The sequence below is a fragment of the Macaca fascicularis genome, chromosome 1, assembly GCF_037993035.2.
Source record: "Macaca fascicularis isolate 582-1 chromosome 1, T2T-MFA8v1.1".
Taxonomy (NCBI): domain Eukaryota; kingdom Metazoa; phylum Chordata; class Mammalia; order Primates; family Cercopithecidae; genus Macaca; species Macaca fascicularis.
This window is the reverse complement of record NC_088375.1, coordinates 199,436,339-199,458,038: the sequence shown is the minus strand read 5'-3', so window position 1 is coordinate 199,458,038 and position 21,700 is coordinate 199,436,339. Positions and strand designations below refer to the sequence as shown.

Genomic DNA, 21,700 nt, shown 5'->3' with positions numbered 1-21,700 from the left:
CCCAGGAGGTGGAGGTTGCAGTAAGCCGAGATCACACCACTGTACTCCAGCCTGGGTAACAGGATGAGACTCCATCTCAAAAAAAAAAAAAGAATGAAAGAAGGGATATTACTACAGATGCAATAAACCAGGGGGCATATAGACCAGGGACCAATTTAGACTGCTGCCTGTTTTTGTAAATAAATTTTTTATTGGAACTCATTTATGTATGTGTTATCTATAGTTGCCTTTGCTCTACCATGGCAGAGTTAAGTAGTTGTAATACAACTTACAGCCCACAAAGCCTAAAATATTTACTATCTGGCCCTTTAAGAAAAAGCTTGCCAACCTCTAGTCTAAGAGAATGTACCTTTGTTTGATTCACTATTTACTACTGAGTAGAGCCTAAATTTAGATGTTAATGTATAGAATATTGATGTTATAAATGATTTTGATTTATATATATATATCATATACATATATATATTTTTTTCTGTCCTGTATAAAATATAACCTCTGGATGCACATGATGGCTCACTCCCATACACTTTGGAAAGCTGAGACAGGAGAATTGTTTGAGCTCAGAAGTTTGAGACCAGCCCGGGCAACATAGCAAGACCTCGTCTTTACCAAAAACTTAAAAAATCAGCCAGGTGTGGCGGTGTGCACTTGCAGTCCCAGCTACTCAGGAGGCTGAGGCAATAGGATTGCTTGAGCTTGGGAGATACTGGCTGCATTAAGCTATGATGATGCCATCACACTCCAGCCTGGGAGACAGTAAGATCCTGTCTCAAAAAAATAAAACAAAACAAAAATAATATACATAACTTCCAATGTCTTAGTTTCAGTGCTCTGTAAGATATTAATATTTCACATCTAATTTACAAACTTATTTCATCATTCTTTTCCTGACTGACAACATAAATTTGTGTTTCTCAAAAGCAGTTTTATTGCCCACTGATTCCCTCATTCATGAGTTAAATCTCGGACAAACATTTCCTTTATATTTGTGAGAGTGATGTCTTTAACATTTTGAAATTTATATACTCAAACACACAAGGTTCACATTCACTTACAGAGGCCACAAAACATAGGAGAATTCCCAAATTTCAGGGAAAGAAAGATTTTTAAAATATATTTAGTTCATTTCCCATCTGGAGCTAAAATCCCCTCTAAAACAATTCAAAGTATTTTCCAGTCTTTTAAATTACCTCCTGTAGTTGAGAATTCATTAACAAGGCAGGCCATTTACCTTTGTATATTCTATTCTATTAGTTCTTCCTGGGGTAATGGTTAGGTGAATTATGGCATAGCAACTTAACAACTATCATTAAAAGATCATTATAAAGACCAGGTAGCAAGATGGAAAATTGTTTACAATGTAACCCTAAGAGTAAAAAGCTAAATATAAAAGTGCACACATAGTCGGGTTAACAACCAAAATGTCTATAAATGGGCAACAGATGAAAGTAAACATATACGAAATCAACAGACATTTACTGTGTTAGAAAGTATGATCGATGCTAGGGATAAAAAACACTTACAGGCCGGGCGCGGTGGCTCAAGCCTGTAATCCCAGCACTTCGGGAGGCCAAGACGGGCGGATCACAAGGTCAGGAGATCAAGACCATCCTGGCTAACAAGGTGAAACCCCGTCTCTACTAAAAAAATACAAAAAATTAGCCAGGCGTGGTGGCGGGCGCCTGTAGTCCCAGCTACTTGGGAGGCTGAGGCAGGAGAACAGCGTGAACCCGAGAGGTGGAGCTTGCAGTGAGCTGAGATCGCAAGACCCAGTGGCATTCTGTTTTCTCTCTTCTTACCGATAAGGATGAGGGACACATGACACTCATTGGCTCAAAATAAAGGGATGGAGGAAAGTCTACCAAGCAAATGGAAAACCAAAAAAAGTAGGAGTTGCAATCCTAATTTCAGACAAAACAGATATTTTAAACCAACAAAGATCAAAAAAGACAAAGAAAGGCATTACAAAATGGTAAAGGGTTCAATTCAACAAGAAAACCTAACCAACCTAAATATCTATGGACCCAACACAGGAGCACCCAGATTCATAGAGCAAGTTCTTAGCAACCTACAAAGAAACGTAGACTCCCACACAATAATAGTGGAAGAAGTAAACACTCCACTGATAGTATTAGACAGATCATTGAGGCAGAAAATTAATAAAGATATTCAGGACCTGACCTCAACATTGGATCAAAGGGATCCAACAGACCTCTACAGAACTCTTCAACCAAAAACAAGAGAATATACATTCCTCTCATAGACAAATGGCATACTCTAAAATTGACCACATAATTGGATATAAAATAATCCTCAGCAAATGCAAAAGAACCAAAATTAAGGCCAGGCGTGGTGGCTCACACCTGTAATCCCAACACTTTGGGAGGCCGAGGAGGGCAGATCACCTGAGGTCAGGAGTTCGAGGCCAGCCTGGCCAACATGGTGAAACCCTGTCTCTATTAAAAATACAAAATTAGCCAGGCATGGTGGCACACACCTGTAATCCCAGCTACTCGGGAGGCTGAGACAGGAGAATTCCTTGAACCTGGGAGGCAGAGGTTGCAGTGAGCCGAGATTGTGCCATTGCACTCCAGCCTGGGCAAAAAGAGTGAAACTCCGTCTCCAAAAAAAAAAAAAAAAAAGGAAAGAACCAAAATTATACCAAACACCCTCTTAGACCACAACACAATGAAAACACTCTTAGACCACAACACAATGAAAACAGAAGTCAAAACTAAGAAAATCACTCAAAACCATGCAATTACATGAAAATTAAACAACATGCTCCTGAATGACTTTTGGGTAAATAATGAAATTAAGGCAGAAATCAAGAAGTTATTTGAAACTAATGAGAACAAAGATACAACATACCAGAATCTTTGGGACACAGCTAAGGCAGTGTTAAAAGGGAAGTTCATAGCACTAAATACCCACATCAAAAGGTTAGAAAGATCTCAAATTAATAACCTAACATCACAACTGAAGAGAAGCAAGAACAAATCAAACCCAAACCTAGTAGAAGACAAGAAATAACCAAAATTGGAGCTGAATTGAAGGAAACCAAGACACAAAAAAAACATTCAAAAGATCAACAAATCCAGGAGTTGGTTTTTTGAAAAATTTAATAAGATAGGCCACTAACTAATAAAGAAGAAAAAGAGAGGATATCCAAATAAACACAATTAGAAATGATGAAGAGGATGTTATCACTGACCCCACAGAAATAAAAATAACCATCAGAAGCTACTATGAACACTTCTATGCATACAAACTAGAAAACCTGGAAGAGATGGATAAATTCCTGGACACATACACCCTCCCAAGATTGAACCAAGAAGAAACTGATTCGCTGAACAGACCAATAATGAGCTCTAAAACTGAATCAGTAATAAATAGCCTACCAACCAAAAAAAGCCCAAGACCAGATGGATTCACAGCTGAATTCTACGAGACGTACAAAGAAGAGCTGGTACCTTCCTACTAAAACTATTCCAAAAAATTGAAGAGGAGGAACTTCTCCCCAGCTCAATCTATGAGGCCAGCATCATCCTGATACCAAAACTGGGCAAAGACACAACTAAGAAAGAAAACCTCAGGCCAATATCCTTGGTGAATATCAATGCAAAAATCCTCAACAAAATACTTGCAAACTGAATCCAGCAGCACATCAAAAAGCTATTCCACCACAATCAAGAATCAAGTGGGCTTCATCCCCAGGAAGCAAGTTTGGGTCAACATACACAAATCAATAAATGTGATTCATCACATAAAAAGAACTAAAGACAAAAACCACATGATTATCTCAATAGGTACAGAAAAGGCTTTCTATAAAATTCAGCATCCCTTCATGTTAAAAACTCTCAATAAACTAGATATGGAAGGAACATAACTCAAAGTAATAAGAACCATTTATGACAAACCCACAACCAACAAACATCATACTGAATGGGCAAAAGCTGGAAGTATTCCCTTTGAAAACCAGCACAAGACCAGGATTCCCTCTTTTACCAATCTTATTCAACACAGTATTAGAAATCCTAGCCATAGCAATCAGGCAAGAGAAAGAAAGGGCATCCAAATAGGAGGAGAGGAAGTCCAACTACTCCTGTTTGCATTCAACATGATTCTATATCTAGAAAACCCCATAGTCTTGGCCCAAAAGCTCCTTCAACTGATAAACAACTTCAGCAAAGTTTCAGGAGACAAAATCAGTGTACAAAAATCACTAGCATTCCTACACACCAACAACACCCAAGCCAAGAGCCAAATCAGGAAGGCAATCCCATTTGCAATTGCCACAAAAAGAATAAAATACCTAGGAATACATGTATTCCAGAGAGAGAGGAGAAAGATCTCTACAATGAAAATTATAAAACACTGCTGAAAAAAATCAAAGAAGACACAAATAAATGTAAAAACATGCCATGCTCATGAACAGGAAGAATCAATATCATTAAAATGGTCATACTAGCCAAATCAATTTACAGACTCAATGCCATTCCTATCAAACTATCAATGACATTCTTCACAGAACTAGAAAAAAAAAACTATTTTAAAATTCATTATGGAACCAAAAAAGAGCCCAAATAGCCCAGACAATGCTAAGCCAAAAGACCAGTGCTGGTGGCACCAGGTTACCCGACTTCTAACTATACTACAGGGCTACAGCAACCAAAACAGCATGGTAATGGTACAAAAATTGGCACATAGACCAATGGAACAAAATAGAGAGGCCAGAAACAAAGCCAGAAACAAAGCCACACACCTACGAACATCTAAGTTTTGACAAAGCTGACAAAAACAAGCAATAAGGAAAAGACAGCTTACTCAATAAATGGTGCTAGGACAACTGGCTAGCCATATGCAAAAGATTAAAGCTGGACCCCTTCCTTATACCATACGCAAAAATCAAATCAAGATGGATTAAAGACCTAAATGTAAAACCCAAAACTATAAAAACCCTGGAAGACAATGACAACCTAGGCAATACCGCCCTAGGAACATAGAAACAAAGATTTCATGACAAAGACACCAAAAGCAATCACGACAAAAGCCAAAATTGAGAAATGGGATCTAATTAAACTTAAGAGCTTCTGCACAGCAAAAGAAACTATCAACAGAGTAAAGAAACAATCTACAGAATGGGAGAAAATATTTGCAAACTATGCATCTAACAAAAGTCTAATATCCAGCATTTATAAGGAACTTAAACAAATTTACAAGAAAAAAACCACCTCAATAAAAAGTGGGCAAAGGACATGAACACACACTTTTCAAAAGAAGACATAAAGGCAACCAACAAGAATATTTTAAAACGTTCAATATCACTGATCATTAGAGAAATGCAAATCAAAACCACAGTGAGATACTATCTCACACCAGTCAGAATGGCTATTATCAAAAAGCCAAAAAATAACAGATGCTGGCAAGATTGCGGAGAAAAGGAACATTTATACACTGGTGGGAGTATAAATTAGTTCAACCATTGTGGAAAGCAGTATGCAATTCCTCAAAGAACTAAAAGCAGAACTACCATCAGCTCAACAATCCTATTACTGGGTACACACCCAAAGGAACAGAAATCGTTCTACCATAAGACACATGCATGTGAATGTTCATTACAGCACTATTCACAATAGCAAAGACATGGAATCAACCTAAATGTTCATCAATGACAGATTGGATAAAGAAAATGTGGTACAAATGCAACACGGAATACTATGCAGCCATAAAAAAAAGAGATTATATCTTTTGCAGGAACACGGATAGACCTGGAGGCTATTATCTTTAGCAAACTACGCAGGAACAGAAAACCAAATACTCCATGTTCTCACTTATAAGTGGGAGCTAAATGATGAGAACTCAAGAACACAAAGAAGGGAATAACAGACTCTGGAATCTACTTGAGGGTAGAGGGTGAGAGGAGGGAGAGGAGCAGGAAAAAATAACTATTGGGTACTAGGCTTAATACCTAGGTGATGAAATAATCTGTATAACAAACCCCTGTGACATGAGTTTACTTATATAACAAACCTTCAGATGTGCCCCGAACCTAAAATAAAAGTTAAAAATTGGCCGGGCAGTGGCTCACGCCTGTAATCCCAGCATTTTGGGAGGCCGAGGCGGGCAGATTACTTGAGGGTAGGAGTTTGAGACCAGCCTGGCCAACATGGTGAAACCTTGTCTCTACTAAAAACACAAAAATTAGCCGGGCATGGTGGTGGGCACCTGTAATCCCAGCTACTCGGGAGGCTGAGGCAGGAGAATTGCTTGAACCCAGGAGGCAGAGGTTGCAGTGAACCATGATCGTGCCATTGCACTCCAGCCCGGGTGACAGAGCAAAAAAAAAAAAAAAAAAAAAAAAGGCTTGCTTGCTCAAATTCTCCTTACAGTTTGACTAATGTCAGAGGATGATGAGTTATGGGGCTATTTCTTACTTAAAATGAATTATGTGGCATATTTGGTATAGCCCATCTGAATGCCCTAAAATTATCTCCATTTAACAGATAGACAGGTATAAACCAGGCAAATCTGGTGTCCTTGGGAACGTGAAATTTTGAGAGGAAAATAAATCAATACAGGTAGGAGGTAGAAACTAGAATACTCAAACAAAGGCCCAGAGGCTTAGAAAGAACATGCTAAGAATTAAAAGTGATTGTAAGCTATATCTGTTTTTAAAAAATAAAAGTGATTCAGCACAGTGAACTATAGTTTTTTTTTCCCCCCTATATAACTTCAACCATATGATGGCTTCTAATTCTATATAAACTTCCACTGCTCTCAAATGTGGATCCACATTTCCAGCCCAGGCTGCTTCCCTGCTGCCTTTCAGTGACAATTAAAACACCCTAATTCTTTATCTTCCTGTTACAAGAAATAAAAGTAAAACCACTTAACAGAGCAGACCTTGATTATACGGTGCTTAGGAGACCTTCCTGAACCTCACACAGTGGCCTTCAAAATTCTGTGTAGCATGGCCTGACCTCTGTCTCCAGACTCATCTCTTATCAGTCTCCAGACCAGGATCTACGTGCTCAAACCAGACCAGTGAAAAGATATCTTTTCAAAGTTCTTTTAAAGAAGAACTTTGCTCTCTCTTTCTTCCCATAGGAAACTAAAACTATGAGCATAGATAAGATTATTCAGGAAAAGAAAGAGAAGATATGTTTCAGATTCATCTTCATATCTGTCCTTATGCAGCGCCAATTCTAGAGTCCATCACTTCAACTTCTCCAGTACTGATATTCTCCATTCCTTTGCCCTAGCTATCTGGGAAAACGGCAATCATGGATGAATCTGTTCTGAGAGCTGGGAAAAAAGATAATCCAACCTCACAGACTGATCTCACCCTAATGGTCTCCATTCTTATCAGCAGTGGGCTTCCTGGCTATTCTGCGAGTTTCTACCTTCATTATTTATTTCATTTCCTACAGTAGTCACCCTCAAATCATCTTTTTTTTTTTTTTTTTTTGAGACGGAGTCTCACTCTGTCACGCAGGCTGGAGTGCAGTGGCACAATCTTGGCTCACTGCAACCTCTGCCACCCAGGTTCAAGCGATTCTTCTGCCTCAGCCTCCCAAGCAGCTGGGACTACAGGCGTGCGCCACCACACCTGGCTAATTTTTATATTTTTAGTAGAGATGGGGTTTCACCATATCGGCCAGGCTGGTCTCAAACTCCTGAACTCATGATCCGCCCGCCTCAGCCTCCCACAGTGCTAGGATTATAGGCGTGAGCCACTGTACCCAGCCTCTTTTTTTTCCTTTAAGACAGGGTCTCATCCTATCATGGTGCAATCACAGCTCAATGCAGCCTCAAACTCCTAGGTTCAATCCTCCCACTTTAGCCTCCCAAATATCTGGGTCTACACATGTGTGCCACTACACCCAGTTATTTTTTTATGTTTTTATTTTTTTGTAGAGATGAGGTCTCACTATGTTGCCTAGGCTGGTCTTGAACTCCTGCCCTCTAGTGGTTCTCCGGCCTCAAGCATGAGCAACCTCAATGAACTCCATTCTTTTCAAAATTGAAGCAACCCTACTTCCCTCCTAGCTATCATCCTTATCTTCTTATTCATTCATCCATTTAACAAGTATTTTTGAGCACCTGCTGCATGCTGGGCATTACTTTGGTAGAGTTTATAACTTAGATGGGGGAGACAGAGATTAAAAGACAATAAATATATAGGATTGGAAACTCATATAAATGCTCTGAAGAAAAGAAATTCAGCCTATATAAAATAAAGGTAGCTAAACTTGGAATTTTATTGTACAAATAAACTAGCACCATGTGACACAATATCAAAAATATTCACGGCATAATGTTTGAGTTAGAAAATAATTGGAAACAGCTTAAACAGTCATCAGTTGATAACTGGTTAAATAAACCATAGAAGGCTGGGCGCAGTGGCTCACTCCTATAATCCCAGCACTTTGGGAGGCTGAGGCGGGTGGATCATTTGAGGTCAGGAGTTCAAGACCAGCTTGGCCAACATAGGGAAACTCCGTCTCTACTAAAAATACAAAAAGTTAGCTGGGCATGGTGGTGCACGCCTATAATCCCAGCAACTGGAGGAGGCTGAGGCAAGAGAATCACTTGAACCCGGAAGACAGAGGTTGCAGTGAGCCGAGATTGCACCATTATACTCCAGCCTGAGAGAAAGAGTGAGACTCTGTCTCAAAAAAATAAATAAAAAATAAATAGACCGCTGAGATCGCGTCCGCCCCACAAACACAGAGCCTCGCCTTCGCCGCTCCACCGCCTGTCCACACCTGCCGCCAGCTCACCATGGATGATGATATCGCCATGCTCGTTGTGGACAACGGCTCCGGCATGTGCAAGGCCGGCTTTGCGGGCGATGATGCCCCCCGGGCCGTCTTCCCCTCCATCGTGGGGCACCCCAGGCACCAGGGCATGATGGTGGGCATGGGTCAGAAGGATTCATATGTTGGGCGACGAGGCCCAGAGCAACAGAGGCATCCTCACCCTGAAGTACCCCATCGAGCACAGCATCGTCACCAACTGGGACAACATGGAGAAGATCTGGCACCACACCTTCTACAATGAGCTGCGTGTGGCTCCTGAGGAGCACCCCATGCTGCTGACCGAGGCCCGCCTAAACCCCAAGGCCAACAGCGAGAAGATGACCCAGATCATGTTTGAGACCTTCAACACCCCAGCCATGTACGTGGCCATCCAGGCTGTGCTGTCCCTGTACGCCTCTGGCCGTACCACTGGCATCATGATGGACTCCGGTGACAGGGTCACCCACACTGTGCCCATCTATGAGGGGTATGCCCTCCCCCACACCATCCTGTGTCTGGACCTGGCTGGCAGGGACCTGACTACCTCATGAAGCTCCTCACTGAGCGCAGCTACAGCTTCACCACCATGGCCGAGTGGGAAATCATGCATGATATCAAGGAGAAGCTGTGCTACGTCGCCCTGGACTTCAAGCAGGAGATGGCCATAGTGGCTTCCAGCTCCTCCCTGGAGAAGAGCTACGAGCTGCCCGATGGCCAGGTCATCACCATTGGCAACGAGCGGTTCCGCTGCCCTGAGGCTCTCTTCCAGCCTTCCTTCCTGGGCATGGAATCCTGTGGCATCCACGAAACTATCTTCAACTCCATCATGAAGTGTGGACATCGGTAAAGACCTGTACGCCAACACAGTGCTGTCTGATGGCACCACCATGTGCCCTGGCATTGCCAACAGGATGCAGAAGGAGATTACTGCCCTGGTGCCCAGCACGATGAAGATCAAGATCATTGCTCCTCCTGAGCGCAAGTATTCTGTGTGGATGGGCGGCTCCATCCTGGCCTCGCTGTCCACCTTCCAGCAGATGTGGATCAGCAAGCAGGAGTATGATGAGTCTGGCCCCTCCATCGTCCACCGCAAATGCTTCTAAGCGGACTGTGACTTAGTTGCGTTACACCCTTTCGTGACAAAACCTAACTTGCACAGAAAACAAGATGAGATTGGCATAGCTTTATTTGGTTTTTTTTGTTTTGTTTTGTTTTGGTTTTTTTTGGCTTGACTCAGGATTTAAAAACTGGAACAGTGAAGGTGACAGCAGTCAGTTGGAGCGAGCATCCCCCAAAGTTCTACAACGTGGCCGAGGACTTTGATTGTACATTGTTCTTTCTTTTTTAATAGTCATTCCACATATGAGATGCATTGTTACAGGAAGTCCCCTGCCCTCCTAAAAGCCACCCCACTTCTCTCTAAGGAGAATGGCCCAGTCCTCTCCCGAGTCCACACAGGGGAGGTGATAACATTGCTTTCGTGTAAATTATGTAATGCAAAAATTTTTAAATCTTCGCCTTAATACTTTTTTATTTTGTTTTATTTTGAATGATGAGCCTTCATGCCCCCTCTTTTTTGTCCCCCAACTTGAGATGTCTGAAGGCTTTTGGTCTCCCTGGGAGTGGGTGGAGGCAGCCAGGGCTTACCTGTACACTGACTTGAGACCAGTTGAATAAAAGTGCACACCTTTAAAAAAATTAATTAATTAATTAATTAAATAGGCTGGGCATGGTGGCTCATGCCTGTAATCCCAGCACTGTGGGAGATGGGTGGATCACGAGATCAGGAGATCGAGACCATCCTGGCTAACACGGTGAAACCCCGTCTCTACTAAAATATACAAAAAATTAGCCGGGAGTGGTGGTGGGTGCCTATAGTCCCGGCTACCTGGGAGGCTGAGGCAGGATAATGGCGTGAACCTGGGAGGTGGAGTTTGCAGTGAGCTGAGATCACGCCACTGCACTCCAGCCTGGGTGACAGAGTGAGACTCTGTCTTAAAAAAAAATTAAATTTAAAAATAAATAAATAAATAAATGAAGGAAAGAAGGAAGATCCATGCAACTGCTGAAATAAATAAGGCCACTCTGTACAGTTCTAACATAGAATGAAATCCAGGATACATTATGTGGGGAGGAAAAAGGTTCAGAGCAGTATGTATAGCATGCTACAATTTGTTGGGGGGGAGAATATATATATATATGCATATATAGGCTATTTTTGGAAGAATATTCATGAAATTTTAGGAGGGGAAGCTAGGTGACTGAAGATGAAAGTAGGAGACTTATTTGTTCTTTATCCATTTACATGTTTATTTGTTTATTTATTTATTTTTGAGACAGAGTCTCACTATCACCCAGGCTGGAGGGCAGTGGCACTATCTCGGCTCACTGCAATGTCCACCTCCCAGATTCAAGCGATTCTCCTGCCTCAGCCTCTTAAGTAGCTGGGATTACAGGTGCACACCACCACGCCTGGCTAATTTCTGTATTTTTAGTAGAGACAGGGTTTCACCATGTTGGTCAGGCTGGTCTCGAACTCCTGACCTTGTGATCCGCCTTCCTTGGCCTCTCAAAGTGCTGGGATTACAGGCATGAGCCACTGTGCCCAGCCTATCCTTTTATATCTTTTGAATCTATATAATGTACCTGTATTATTTTCTTTTGAAAAGTAAGTTTTAAAATTTTAAACAAAATTTTCAATGGCTTCCCAGGCCTCTTAGAATGAAAACCAAAATCTTTAACATAACTTAAAAAGATCTTGTATGGGCCAGGCACTGTGGCTCATGCCTGTAATCCCAGCACTTTGGGAGGCCAAGGTGGGTGGATCAAGAGATCAAGAGATCGAGACCATCCTGGCCAACATGGTGAAACTCCATCTCTACTAAAAATACAAAAATTAGCTGGGTTTGGTGGCACACACCTATAGTCCCAGCTACTTGGGAGGTTGAGGCAGGAGAATCGCTTGAACCCAGGAGGCGGAGGTTGCAGTGAGCTGAGATCGCACCACTGCACTCCAGCCTGGCAACACAGTGAAACTCCATCTCAAAAAAAAAAAAAAAGATCTTGTATGGTTTGGACCCTACCTACCTTTCTGGCTCCAGCTTGTATCACACATTCCCTCCTTCCCTATGTTCCAATCCAGCCTTCTTCAATCCCTGAAATGGACCATTCTCCCTCCCCTTACTGTGCCTTTGACATGCTGCCTCCTCTACCTAGAACTCTCTTGACTCCTTTCTCCATCCAGTTAACTCCTCACATGAGGTTTCAGCTCAACAACCATTGGCTCCATGTCTTTGTCCCTCACTACACTGTAACTTCCAGGACCACGTTTGGTTTTCTGTCTTCTCTTATTCTTTTACCCTTGCATCTCTAATTCTAGCATAGAGTTTGGAATATTACATTGTAGGTGCTCAAAAAATCTTTTTCAACAAATGCATAAATAAATGCATGTGTGTATATGAATGAGGTTTTGAAAGAATGAATGAACAAAAATGTCAGGAAACCAGGTACCCAGGTATCAGGTGGGTCATACTGAAGACATCCAAGTTGACGATGGGACTCTGAAAGAAGATGAGGCCCATATGCTGCAATAAATGAGGGTGGTAAATGAGGGTTGGTAGATGAGTAATGATTATGGGTAGAAAGTGGTATAAACCTCAAAGAGCAGAAGTTTTTGCATGAAAGTGGAGGAGGAATATTCAAGAAGTGACAGTGAAGAGTGTTAAAGACATTAACCCTACCTCCCAACTCAGAGATACACGGAATATGAGAGAATGAATGGCCATGGCCTGCAGGCCAGAGGAAAACCAGTGTCTTTTTCTAAGAGAAAGCCAGTCTCAAAATATTCTATCTAATCTCTTAACTAACAAGTCTAAGTATAGATGGGGTTTATTAACTCAATGGATTCTAGTCACATTTTAAAAGTTGGGAGGGGAAGGAGAGTTAAGTGCAAGTGAGTCAAAAAGCACCAAGTTACACAAGAATGTCAAATGAGACTGACAAATCATAATGGTTAAGGCACTTTATAGCAAGAAAAAGAAGAGGATGGAAAACTAAGAGGAACTAATGACAGGATGACTACCTATTCGTCCTTGGTATAAAATGGCAAAAAGCTCTGAGGCAAATCATGGGGCAAGTCTTACCAATTGAACTTGGTGGAAACATATTTAGACTCGGGGAAATAGTCACGGGGACTAACAGGGATTACTAGGTCAAAGAAAAAATAACAAAAAATTATATTCCCTGGTTGTTGCTAGCAGCTCTGGTAAAATCTAGACCTTTGAAATAGGAGATAAAAGCAGGGGAGAAAGTTGTAAGACTGGTTTGTACTGAAAATGCCTTCTTTGTGTCCATGGTTCCCTCAAGAATGTCGCATAAGCTATACAAGTATCACAGTATAAAAAAGAAATGTTTCATAACCCAAACACTGTCCAAGTTTTGTCAGGCGACCCTGGAAGCCTCTGTTAGAGACCTCATCCATTACTATAGGCCCAAGTGAACATGTTCAATGAGGGAAGAAAGAACTTGGGGAGTCATACAAAATGTCCCCAATTCTCCCTACTTGACTGTACCTCTTGACTGTTTTATTCCTAAATAATCACTAGAACTTAGTACTGGGTGAGATCTCTGACTTCTGCAATTTATCTGACAAACTGGATCCTTTGCCTTATCTTAAGGGAGTAGAGCCTAGGAAAAGAAAGATGATCAGAAGCACATCTTTTTAAAAAATGTTTTATTGATAAAGTTTGTACATATTTATGGGATACCTGTATTTGTTACATGCATAGAATGTATAGTGACCAAGTCAAGGTATTTAGGATATCCATCACCACAAGCATTTATCATTTCTATGTGTTAAGAACATTTCAAGGCCTCACTTCTAGTTATTTTTAAATATACAACACATTGTTGTTAAATATAGTCACCTTACTCTACAATGGAACATTAGAATTTGTTCCTTCTATCTAGCTGTGTGTATATACCCATTAATCAACCTCTCCTCATCCCCTCACTTGTCCTACAACCACATCCTTCCCAGCTTTGGGTAATTATCATTCTACTTCCTATCTTCATGAGATCAACTTTTTTAGCTCCCCCATTTGATTAAGTATATGCAATATTTGTCTCCGTCTGGCTTATTTCACTTAAAATAATGACCTTGTGGCCAGGCGCGGTGGCTCAAGCCTGTAATCCCAGCACTTTGGGAGGCCGAGACGGGTGGATCACGAGGTCAGGAGATCGAGACCATCCTGGCTAACACGGTGAAACCCCGTCTCTACTAAAAGATACAAAAAAAAAAAAAAAACTAGCCGGGCGAGGTGGCGGGCGCCTGTAGTCCCAGTTACGCGCGGGGTTGACGCAGGAGAATGGCGTGAACCGGGGGGCGGAGCTTGCAGTGAGCTGAGATCCGGCCACTGCACTCCAGCCTGGGTGACAGAATGAGACTCCATCTCAAAAATAAATAAATAAATAAATAAATAAAAAATAATGACCTCTAGTTCCATCTGTGTTGCTGTAAAATACACGATTTCATTCTAAGGCCAAATAGTATGTTCCACTGCATAAATATGTGACATTTTATTTATCCATTCATCTGTTGATAGACACTTAGGTTAATTCCATATCTTTGCTATTTTGAACAGTCCTGCAATAAACATGGGAGTGCATGTATCCCTTTAATATACCAATTTTCTTTCCTTTAGATAAATAATACTCAGTAGTGGGATTGCTGGATCATATAGTAGTTCTATCTTTAGTTTGTTAAGAAATCTCCATTCTGTTTTATATAATGGCTGTACTACTTAACATTCCCTCCAATAGCATATGAGAGTTCTCTTTTTTCCACATACTCGCCAGCATCTGTTGTTTTTCGCCTTTTTGATAACAGCCATTTTAACTGGGGTAAGATGATATCTCATTGTGGTTTTGATTTTCCTTTCGCTAATAATTAGTGATGTTGAACATTTTTTCACATATCTGTTAGTCATTTTTATGTCTGGATATGTAGATCCTTTGCCCACTTTTTTTTTTTTTTTTTTTTTTTTGAGACGGAGTCTCGCTCTCTCGCCCAAGCTGGAGTGCAGTGGCGCGATCTTGGCTCACTGCAAGCTCCGCCTCCTGGGTTCACGCCATTCTCCTGCCTCAGCCTCCCGAGTAGCTGGGACTACAGGCGCCCACCACCGCGCCTGGCTCATTTTTTGTATTTTTAGTATAGACAGGGTTTCACCGTGGTCTCGATCTCCTGACCTTGTGATCCACCCACCTCGGCCTCCCAAAGTGCTGGGATTACAGGCGTGAGCCACCGTGCCCGGCCTTTGCCCACTTTTTAATGGGGCTGTGTAGGTTTTTTTTGCTATTGAGTTGTTTGAATTCACTGTGTATTATGGATACTAGTCCCTTGTCACAAGACAGATATTTTGCAAATATTTTTTCCCATTCAACGGGTTCTCTCTTCACTTTGTTGTTTCATTTGCTGTGCAGAAGCTTTTTAGCTTAATATAATCCCATTTGTCTATTTTTGGTTTTGTAGCCTGTGCCTGTAGGGTCTTAGCCATAAAATCTTTGCCTAGACCAATATGCTAGAGTGTTTCCCCTATGTTTCTTCCCAGCAGTTTTATAGTTCTAGGTCTCATATTTAAGTCTTTAATCCATTTTGAGTTGATTTTTGTATATGATGAGAGGCAGGGGCTCTAGTTTCATTCTTCTGTGTATAAATGTCCAGTTTTCCCAGCACCATTTGTCGAACAAGATATCCTTTCCCCAATGTGTGTCCTTGGCACCTCTGTCAAAAATCAATTGGCTGTTAATACGTGGGTTTATTTCTGAGTTCTCTGTTCTGTTCCATTACTCTATGTGTCTGTCTGTTTTTATACCAATACCATGCTGTCTGTTGTTTTGGTTACTAGAATTTTATATACATATACATGTATATATTAAAAACTCACATATATGTATATATGTACATATGTGTATGTGTGTATATATATATGTTTGTGGGTTTTTAGAGACAGGATCTCACTTTGTTGCCCAGGCTGGAGTGTAGTGGTCCAATCTTAGCTCACTGCAGCCTCAACCTCCTGGGCTTAAACAATCCTCCTGCCTCAGCCTCCCAAATAGCTGGGACCACAGATGCATACCATCATCCCTGTCTAATTTTTAAAATTTTTTGTAGAGATGAAGTCTCACTAAGTTGCTCAGGCATGAGCCACTGTGTCCAGCCTATAATATATTTTGAAGTCAGGTAGTATGATGCCTCCAGCTTTATTCTTTTTGTTCAAATTGCTTTGATTATTAGGGGTCTTTGTGGTTCCACAAAAATTTTAGAGGCTGGGTACAGTGGATCATGCCTATAATCTCAACACTTTGGGAGGTCAAGGTGGAAAGACTGCAGGAGGGTCACATGAGGCCAGGAGTTAAAGACCAGCCTGGACAATCAATATAGCAAGATCCTGTCTCTGCAAAAAATTTAAAAAATTATTCAGGTGTGGCAGCATGCACCTATAGTCCCAGCTACTCAGGAGGCTGAGGTGGAAGAACTGCTTAAGCCCAGGAGGTTGAGGCTGTTCCTTCTATGCCTAATTTGTTGGGCATTTTTATCATGAAGGGATACTGAATTTTATGCTTTCAAAAGCACTTCTGGAAACAAAGGTTGTTGAATTTTATCAGTTGCTTTTTCTCTACTGAGATAATCATATGGTTTTTGTCCTCCATCATGTTGACGTGATGTATAATTTTATTGATTTGCATTTGTTGAACCATCTTTGCATCCCTGGGATAAATCCCACTTGATCATGATGTATTTTCTTGATGTGCTGTTGAATTTGTTTTGCTAATATTATGTTGAAGATATCTGCATCTATGTTTATTGGGGATACTGGCCTGCAGTTTTTTTGTGTGTGTTTCTGCCTAGTTTTGGTATCAGGGTAATGCTGGCTTCAGAGAATTATGAAGAATTCTATGAATTAGAGACAGTTTCTGCCTCTTCTATTTCTTGGACTAGTTTGAGAAGAACTGGTATTAGTTCTTGCTTATTAGTTTGGTAGAATTTGACAGCAAAGCCATCAGGTCCTAGGCTTTTTTGGTTGAGAGATTTTTTATTATTGATTCAATCTTGTGACTTATTATTGGTCTCTTCAGGTCTTCCATTTCTTCCTTATTCAATTTTGGTAGGTTTTGTGTATCCAGGGATTCATCAGTTTCCTCTAGGTTTTCCTGTTTGTTCATGTATAGTTCATGTTCATAGTAGTCTCTGATATCTTTTGCATTTCTGTGATATCAGTTGTAAGGTCTCCTTTTCATTCCTGATTTTGACTCTTCTTTTTTTCTTGGTTAGTCTAGCTAGTGGTTTATTGACTTTGTTTATCTTCTCATTAAACCAACTTTTCATTTCATTCATTTTTTTTATTTTTTTAGTCTCTATTTTGTTATTTCTGCTCGGATCTTTATTATTTCTTTCCTTCTACTAATTTTGGGTTTGGTTTGTCCTTGCTTTTCTAGTTCCTTAAGGTCCATCATTAGGTTATTTCAAATCTTTCTACTTTTTTGATGTAGGTGTTTATTGCTGTAAACTTCCCTCTTAGCACTGCTTTTGCTGTAACCCATAGGTTTTGGTATGTTTCTTTCCATTTACATTTAAGAAATTTTTTTTCTTTTTTTCTTTTTAGAGACAGGGTCTAACTCTGTCACCCAGGTGGAGCAAAGTGGCACAATCATGGCTCACTGCTACTTCAAACACCTGGGCTCAAGTGATTCTCTTGTCTCAGCCTCCTGAGTAGCTAGGACTACATGCATGCACCACCATACCTGGCTAATTATTTTGTAGAGACAAGGTCTCACTATGTTGTCCAGACTCGTCTTGAACTCCTGGTCTCCAGTGATCCTCCTGACTCAGCCTCCCAAAATGTTTCAAGAAATTTATTTCTTCTTAATTTTTTCATTGATCCAATGGTCACTCCGGTGCATGTTGTTTAATTTCCATGTATTTCTATAGTTTCTAAAGTTTCTCTTGTTATGGATTTGTTTTACTCAATTGTGGTCTGAGAAGATACTTAATATGATTTTGATTTTTTTAAATTTGTTGAGGTTTTGTGGTCTAACATACGGTCTATCCTGCAGAATGTTCCATGTGTTGATGGGAATGTGTATTTTGCAGTTGTTAGAGGAAATGTTCTGTAAATGTGAGATCCATTTGGTCTAAAGCAGAGTTAAAATCCAATGTTTTTTGTTGATTTTTCTGTTAAGATAATCTGTCTATTGCTGAGAAGGGGGTGTTGAAGTTCCCAACTATTATTGTATTAGTCTACCTCTCTCTTTAGTTGTAATATTTGCTTCATACGTTTGAGTGCTCTGGTGTTGGCTGTATATACATTTAGAATTGTTATACCCTATTGCTGAATGGATCCTTTTATCATTATATAATGACCTTCTTTTTACTGGTTTTGACTTAACGTATGTTTTACCTGATACAAGTAAAGCTATTCCGGCTCACCTTTGGTTTCCATTTGCATGGAGTATTTTTTTTCCATCCCTTTACTTTCAGTCTATAGTTATCTTTACAAGTAAAGTGAGTTTCTTGTACACAGCATATAGTTGGGTCAAGTTTTCTTATCTATTCTGACAGTCTGTTGTTGTCGTCGTCGTTATTGTTGCTGTTATTTGGTAGAGATGAGGTCTCACTATGTTGCCCAGGCTGGTCTCAAACTCCCAGGCTCAAGAAATTCTTCCCATCTTGGCCTCCCAAAGTACTGGGACTAAAAGAATGCACCCACATGACTGGCCCAGTCCATATCCTTTAAGTGGAAATTTTAATCTGTTTACATTCAAGATTATTGATATGTGAGAACTTACTACTGTCATTTTGTTAATCGCCTTCTGGTTATTTTCATATCTTTTGTTCCTTTCTTATTGTTATTGTTTGAAGATAAAATGAGTGAGTCCTTTCTCTTTCTCATCTGTGTGCTTGCTCTACTAGTTAGTTGTATACTTTCACGAGTTTTCACGATGGTAGATATTATTCTTTCACTTCCAAATGTAGGACTCCCTTAATCTTTTCTTGTAGGACTGGTTTAGTGGTGATTAATTATCTGTTTTTTCCTGTCTGGGAAAGTCTTCATTTCTCCTTCATTTATGAAGGATAACTTCACTAGGTATAGTATCCTTAACTGGCAGGTTTGTTTTTTTCCTTCAGCACTTTGAATATATCATCTCATTCCCTCCTGGCTTGCCAGGTTTCTGCTGAGAAATCTGCTGTTAGTCTGATCAGGATTCCTTTATATGTGAGTAGATGCTTTTCTCTTGCTGTGTTTAGAATTCTTTTTGTCTTCACTTTTGACAGTTTGACTATCATGTGCCAAGGAGATCTTTGTGGGTTGTATTTATTTGGGAATCTCTGAGCTTCCTGTATCTGGATGTCTAAATCTCTTCTTAAATTTAGGAAGTTTAAAGCTATTTTGTTTAATCAGTTTTCTATGCCATTAAACTTCTCTTCACCTTCTGGGATATATATCCAAGATTCAGATTTTTGGTCACTTTATGGTATCCCATATGTCACAACAGCTTTCTTTTTTCTTTTTCTTTTTATTTTATCTAACTGGGTTATTTTAAAAGACCTGTCTTCAAGTTCTGAAATTATTTTTTTTTTTTGAGACAGGGTCTCATTGTCACTCAGGCTGGAGTGCAGTGGCACGATCACAGTTCACTGCAACCTCAGTCTCACAGGTTCAAGCAATCCTCCCACCTCAGCCTCCTGAATAGCTGGGACTACAGGCATGCACCACCACCATGCCCAGGTTTTTTTTTTTTTTTTTTAAGTCAGGGCTTCACTATATTGCCCATCCAACTCCTGGACTCAAGCGATCTGCTTGCTTCAGCCTCCCAAAATGCTGGAATTACAGCCATGAACCACTGCACCCAGCCCAAGTTCTGAAATTCTTTCTTCTGCTTTATCATCTAGTTTATTGCTAAAAATCTCAATTGTATTTTTTATTTCATTCACTTAGTTCTTCAGTTCTAGGATTTTTGTTTGGTTCTTTTTTATGCTATCTCTTTGGTGAATTTCTCGTTCATATCCTAAATTGTTTTTCTGATTTCTTTGTTTTGTGTATCTGTGTTCCCATGCATATCACTGAGCCTCTTTAATATCATTATTTTGAATTTTCAGGCAGTTCATAAATTTTTCACTGGAGTTTGTTATTGAAGAATTATTGTGTTCTTTTGGAGATACCATATTTCCTTGCCTTTTCATTTTTCTTGAGTCCTTTTGTTGATAACTGTGTATCAAGTGTAACAGTCACTTCTAATTTTTTGAATTGGCTTTCACAGGGGAAGATTTTTTCTTACAGATGTATCTACAGTGTTGGTTGGATAGGGCACTTTGGCTTTGATTCTGGATGTTTGCAGCAGTGTAGTCTCCATATGATTTCTTCAGCCACAAACACCATCAGTGGCATCTGTGATTTCCTCAGTGGCTTAGGCTACAGTTGTCAGTGGGCAGCATACTTGATTGGCATGGCAACAGCAGCAGCAGTGGGCAGGGAAAGGCTGTCCTCAGGGTACGTGAAAGTGTGCAGCAGCCCTACTTGTGGGAGACAAGGGGGAGGCAGGGCTGCTATCTGTAATAGTCACCCCAGGCAGGTAGGTTTCAGGCTCTGGGGAACATAAGCTTCAGCTTCCGGCAGCAGCAGTGACTGTAGCAGCTGGCAAGGAGATCATGTCCTCATGGCACAAGAAAGTATATGGCAGCCTGTTGCTGAAGGGGATGGGGCTGCTGTTAGTGGCGGTGGCCCCAGGCAGGCAGGTTTCATACTCTGCGGAGCTTGCACTTTGGCACCCTTTGTCCTGGGAGCAGCCTCCCTGATACACTGCACTGCCCTTTCCCTGGTATGCAGGACACTGTGTGGACCCTGCGGTTCCTCTGGACCCAACCAGTTTCTTGCTGCTAGAGACCTCTAGGCAGATGCGACGGAATGTCAGGGGGGCTCCAGGGATGTAGAGAGGCAGGGGCTGTTGGGCCCCAGAGCAGGATACACTTTGGTGAGGGCTGGACTCTCAAAATGGTGCTGTGTCCCACTAGGGACCTGGGGGATGCATGGGACTCAGTGTGAGTTCCCTCTCTGGAGCAATGACATCACACAGGCTCCAGGGAGCTCCCTCTGCCAGTATCAGGGCCCACAACGGTCAAAGCACTCTCCCGTGGCTAGGATTACAGAAGATGGTGAGAATGTGGACTGCTGGGGATTGCTCACTGATTTTCTCCACACTGGGAAGCCCCTCTGGCTCCCAGTCAATCTTGGCTGGGTTGTCCACCTCGCTTCCCTCTCCCTCAATGTCTCATGTGTTTTCTGTCACTTCTCTACTGAATTCTACACCTCTAGTCGGTCATCTTGAAAGACTCAGGCCCTTATATCTTTGACAATGACTACAAGTAAAAAATGTGAGGCCTAGGAAAAGCTAGCTCCTATAAAAGAAATGTGAGGCCTAGGGGAGGTTAGCCGGCTATAGTGTTGCTAATAAAACTAATCTCAATGGTTTCCAATAAGAGGAAGAGGTAGGGCCGGGCGCGGTGGCTCAAGCCTGTAATCCCAGCACTTTGGGGGCCGAGACGGGCGGATCACGAGGTCAGGAAATCGAGACCATCCTGGCTAACACGGTGAAACCCCGTCTCTGCTAAAAAATACAAAAAACTAGCCGGGTGAGGTGGCGGGCGCCTGTAGTCCCAGCTACTCGGGAGGCTGAGGCAGGAGAATGGCGTGAACCCAGGAGGCAGAGCTTGCAGTGAGCCGAGATCGCGTCACCGCACTCCAGCCTGGGTGACAGAGCGAGACTCCCTCTCAAAAAAAAAAAAAAAAAAAAAAGAGGAAGAGGTAGGCCTGGCGCAGTGGCTCAGACCTGTAATCCCA

At 41.2% G+C, this 21,700-nt stretch overlaps 2 protein-coding genes across 34 annotated transcripts in view; one reads left to right on the top strand and one right to left on the bottom strand.

Moving 5' to 3' along the window:
• Positions 1 to 21,700, bottom strand: part of KIAA0319L (KIAA0319 like) — a 128,175-nt gene that overhangs the window by 80,321 nt on the left and 26,154 nt on the right. The window lies entirely within an intron of this gene.
• Positions 8,788 to 10,502, top strand: LOC102118153 (actin, cytoplasmic 1-like). Its single transcript, XM_074012532.1, is given in 4 exon segments — positions 8,788 to 8,949; positions 8,951 to 9,338; positions 9,341 to 9,638; positions 9,640 to 10,502. Coding segments are annotated over 4 exon segments (1,116 nt in total). The 3' UTR covers positions 9,908 to 10,502.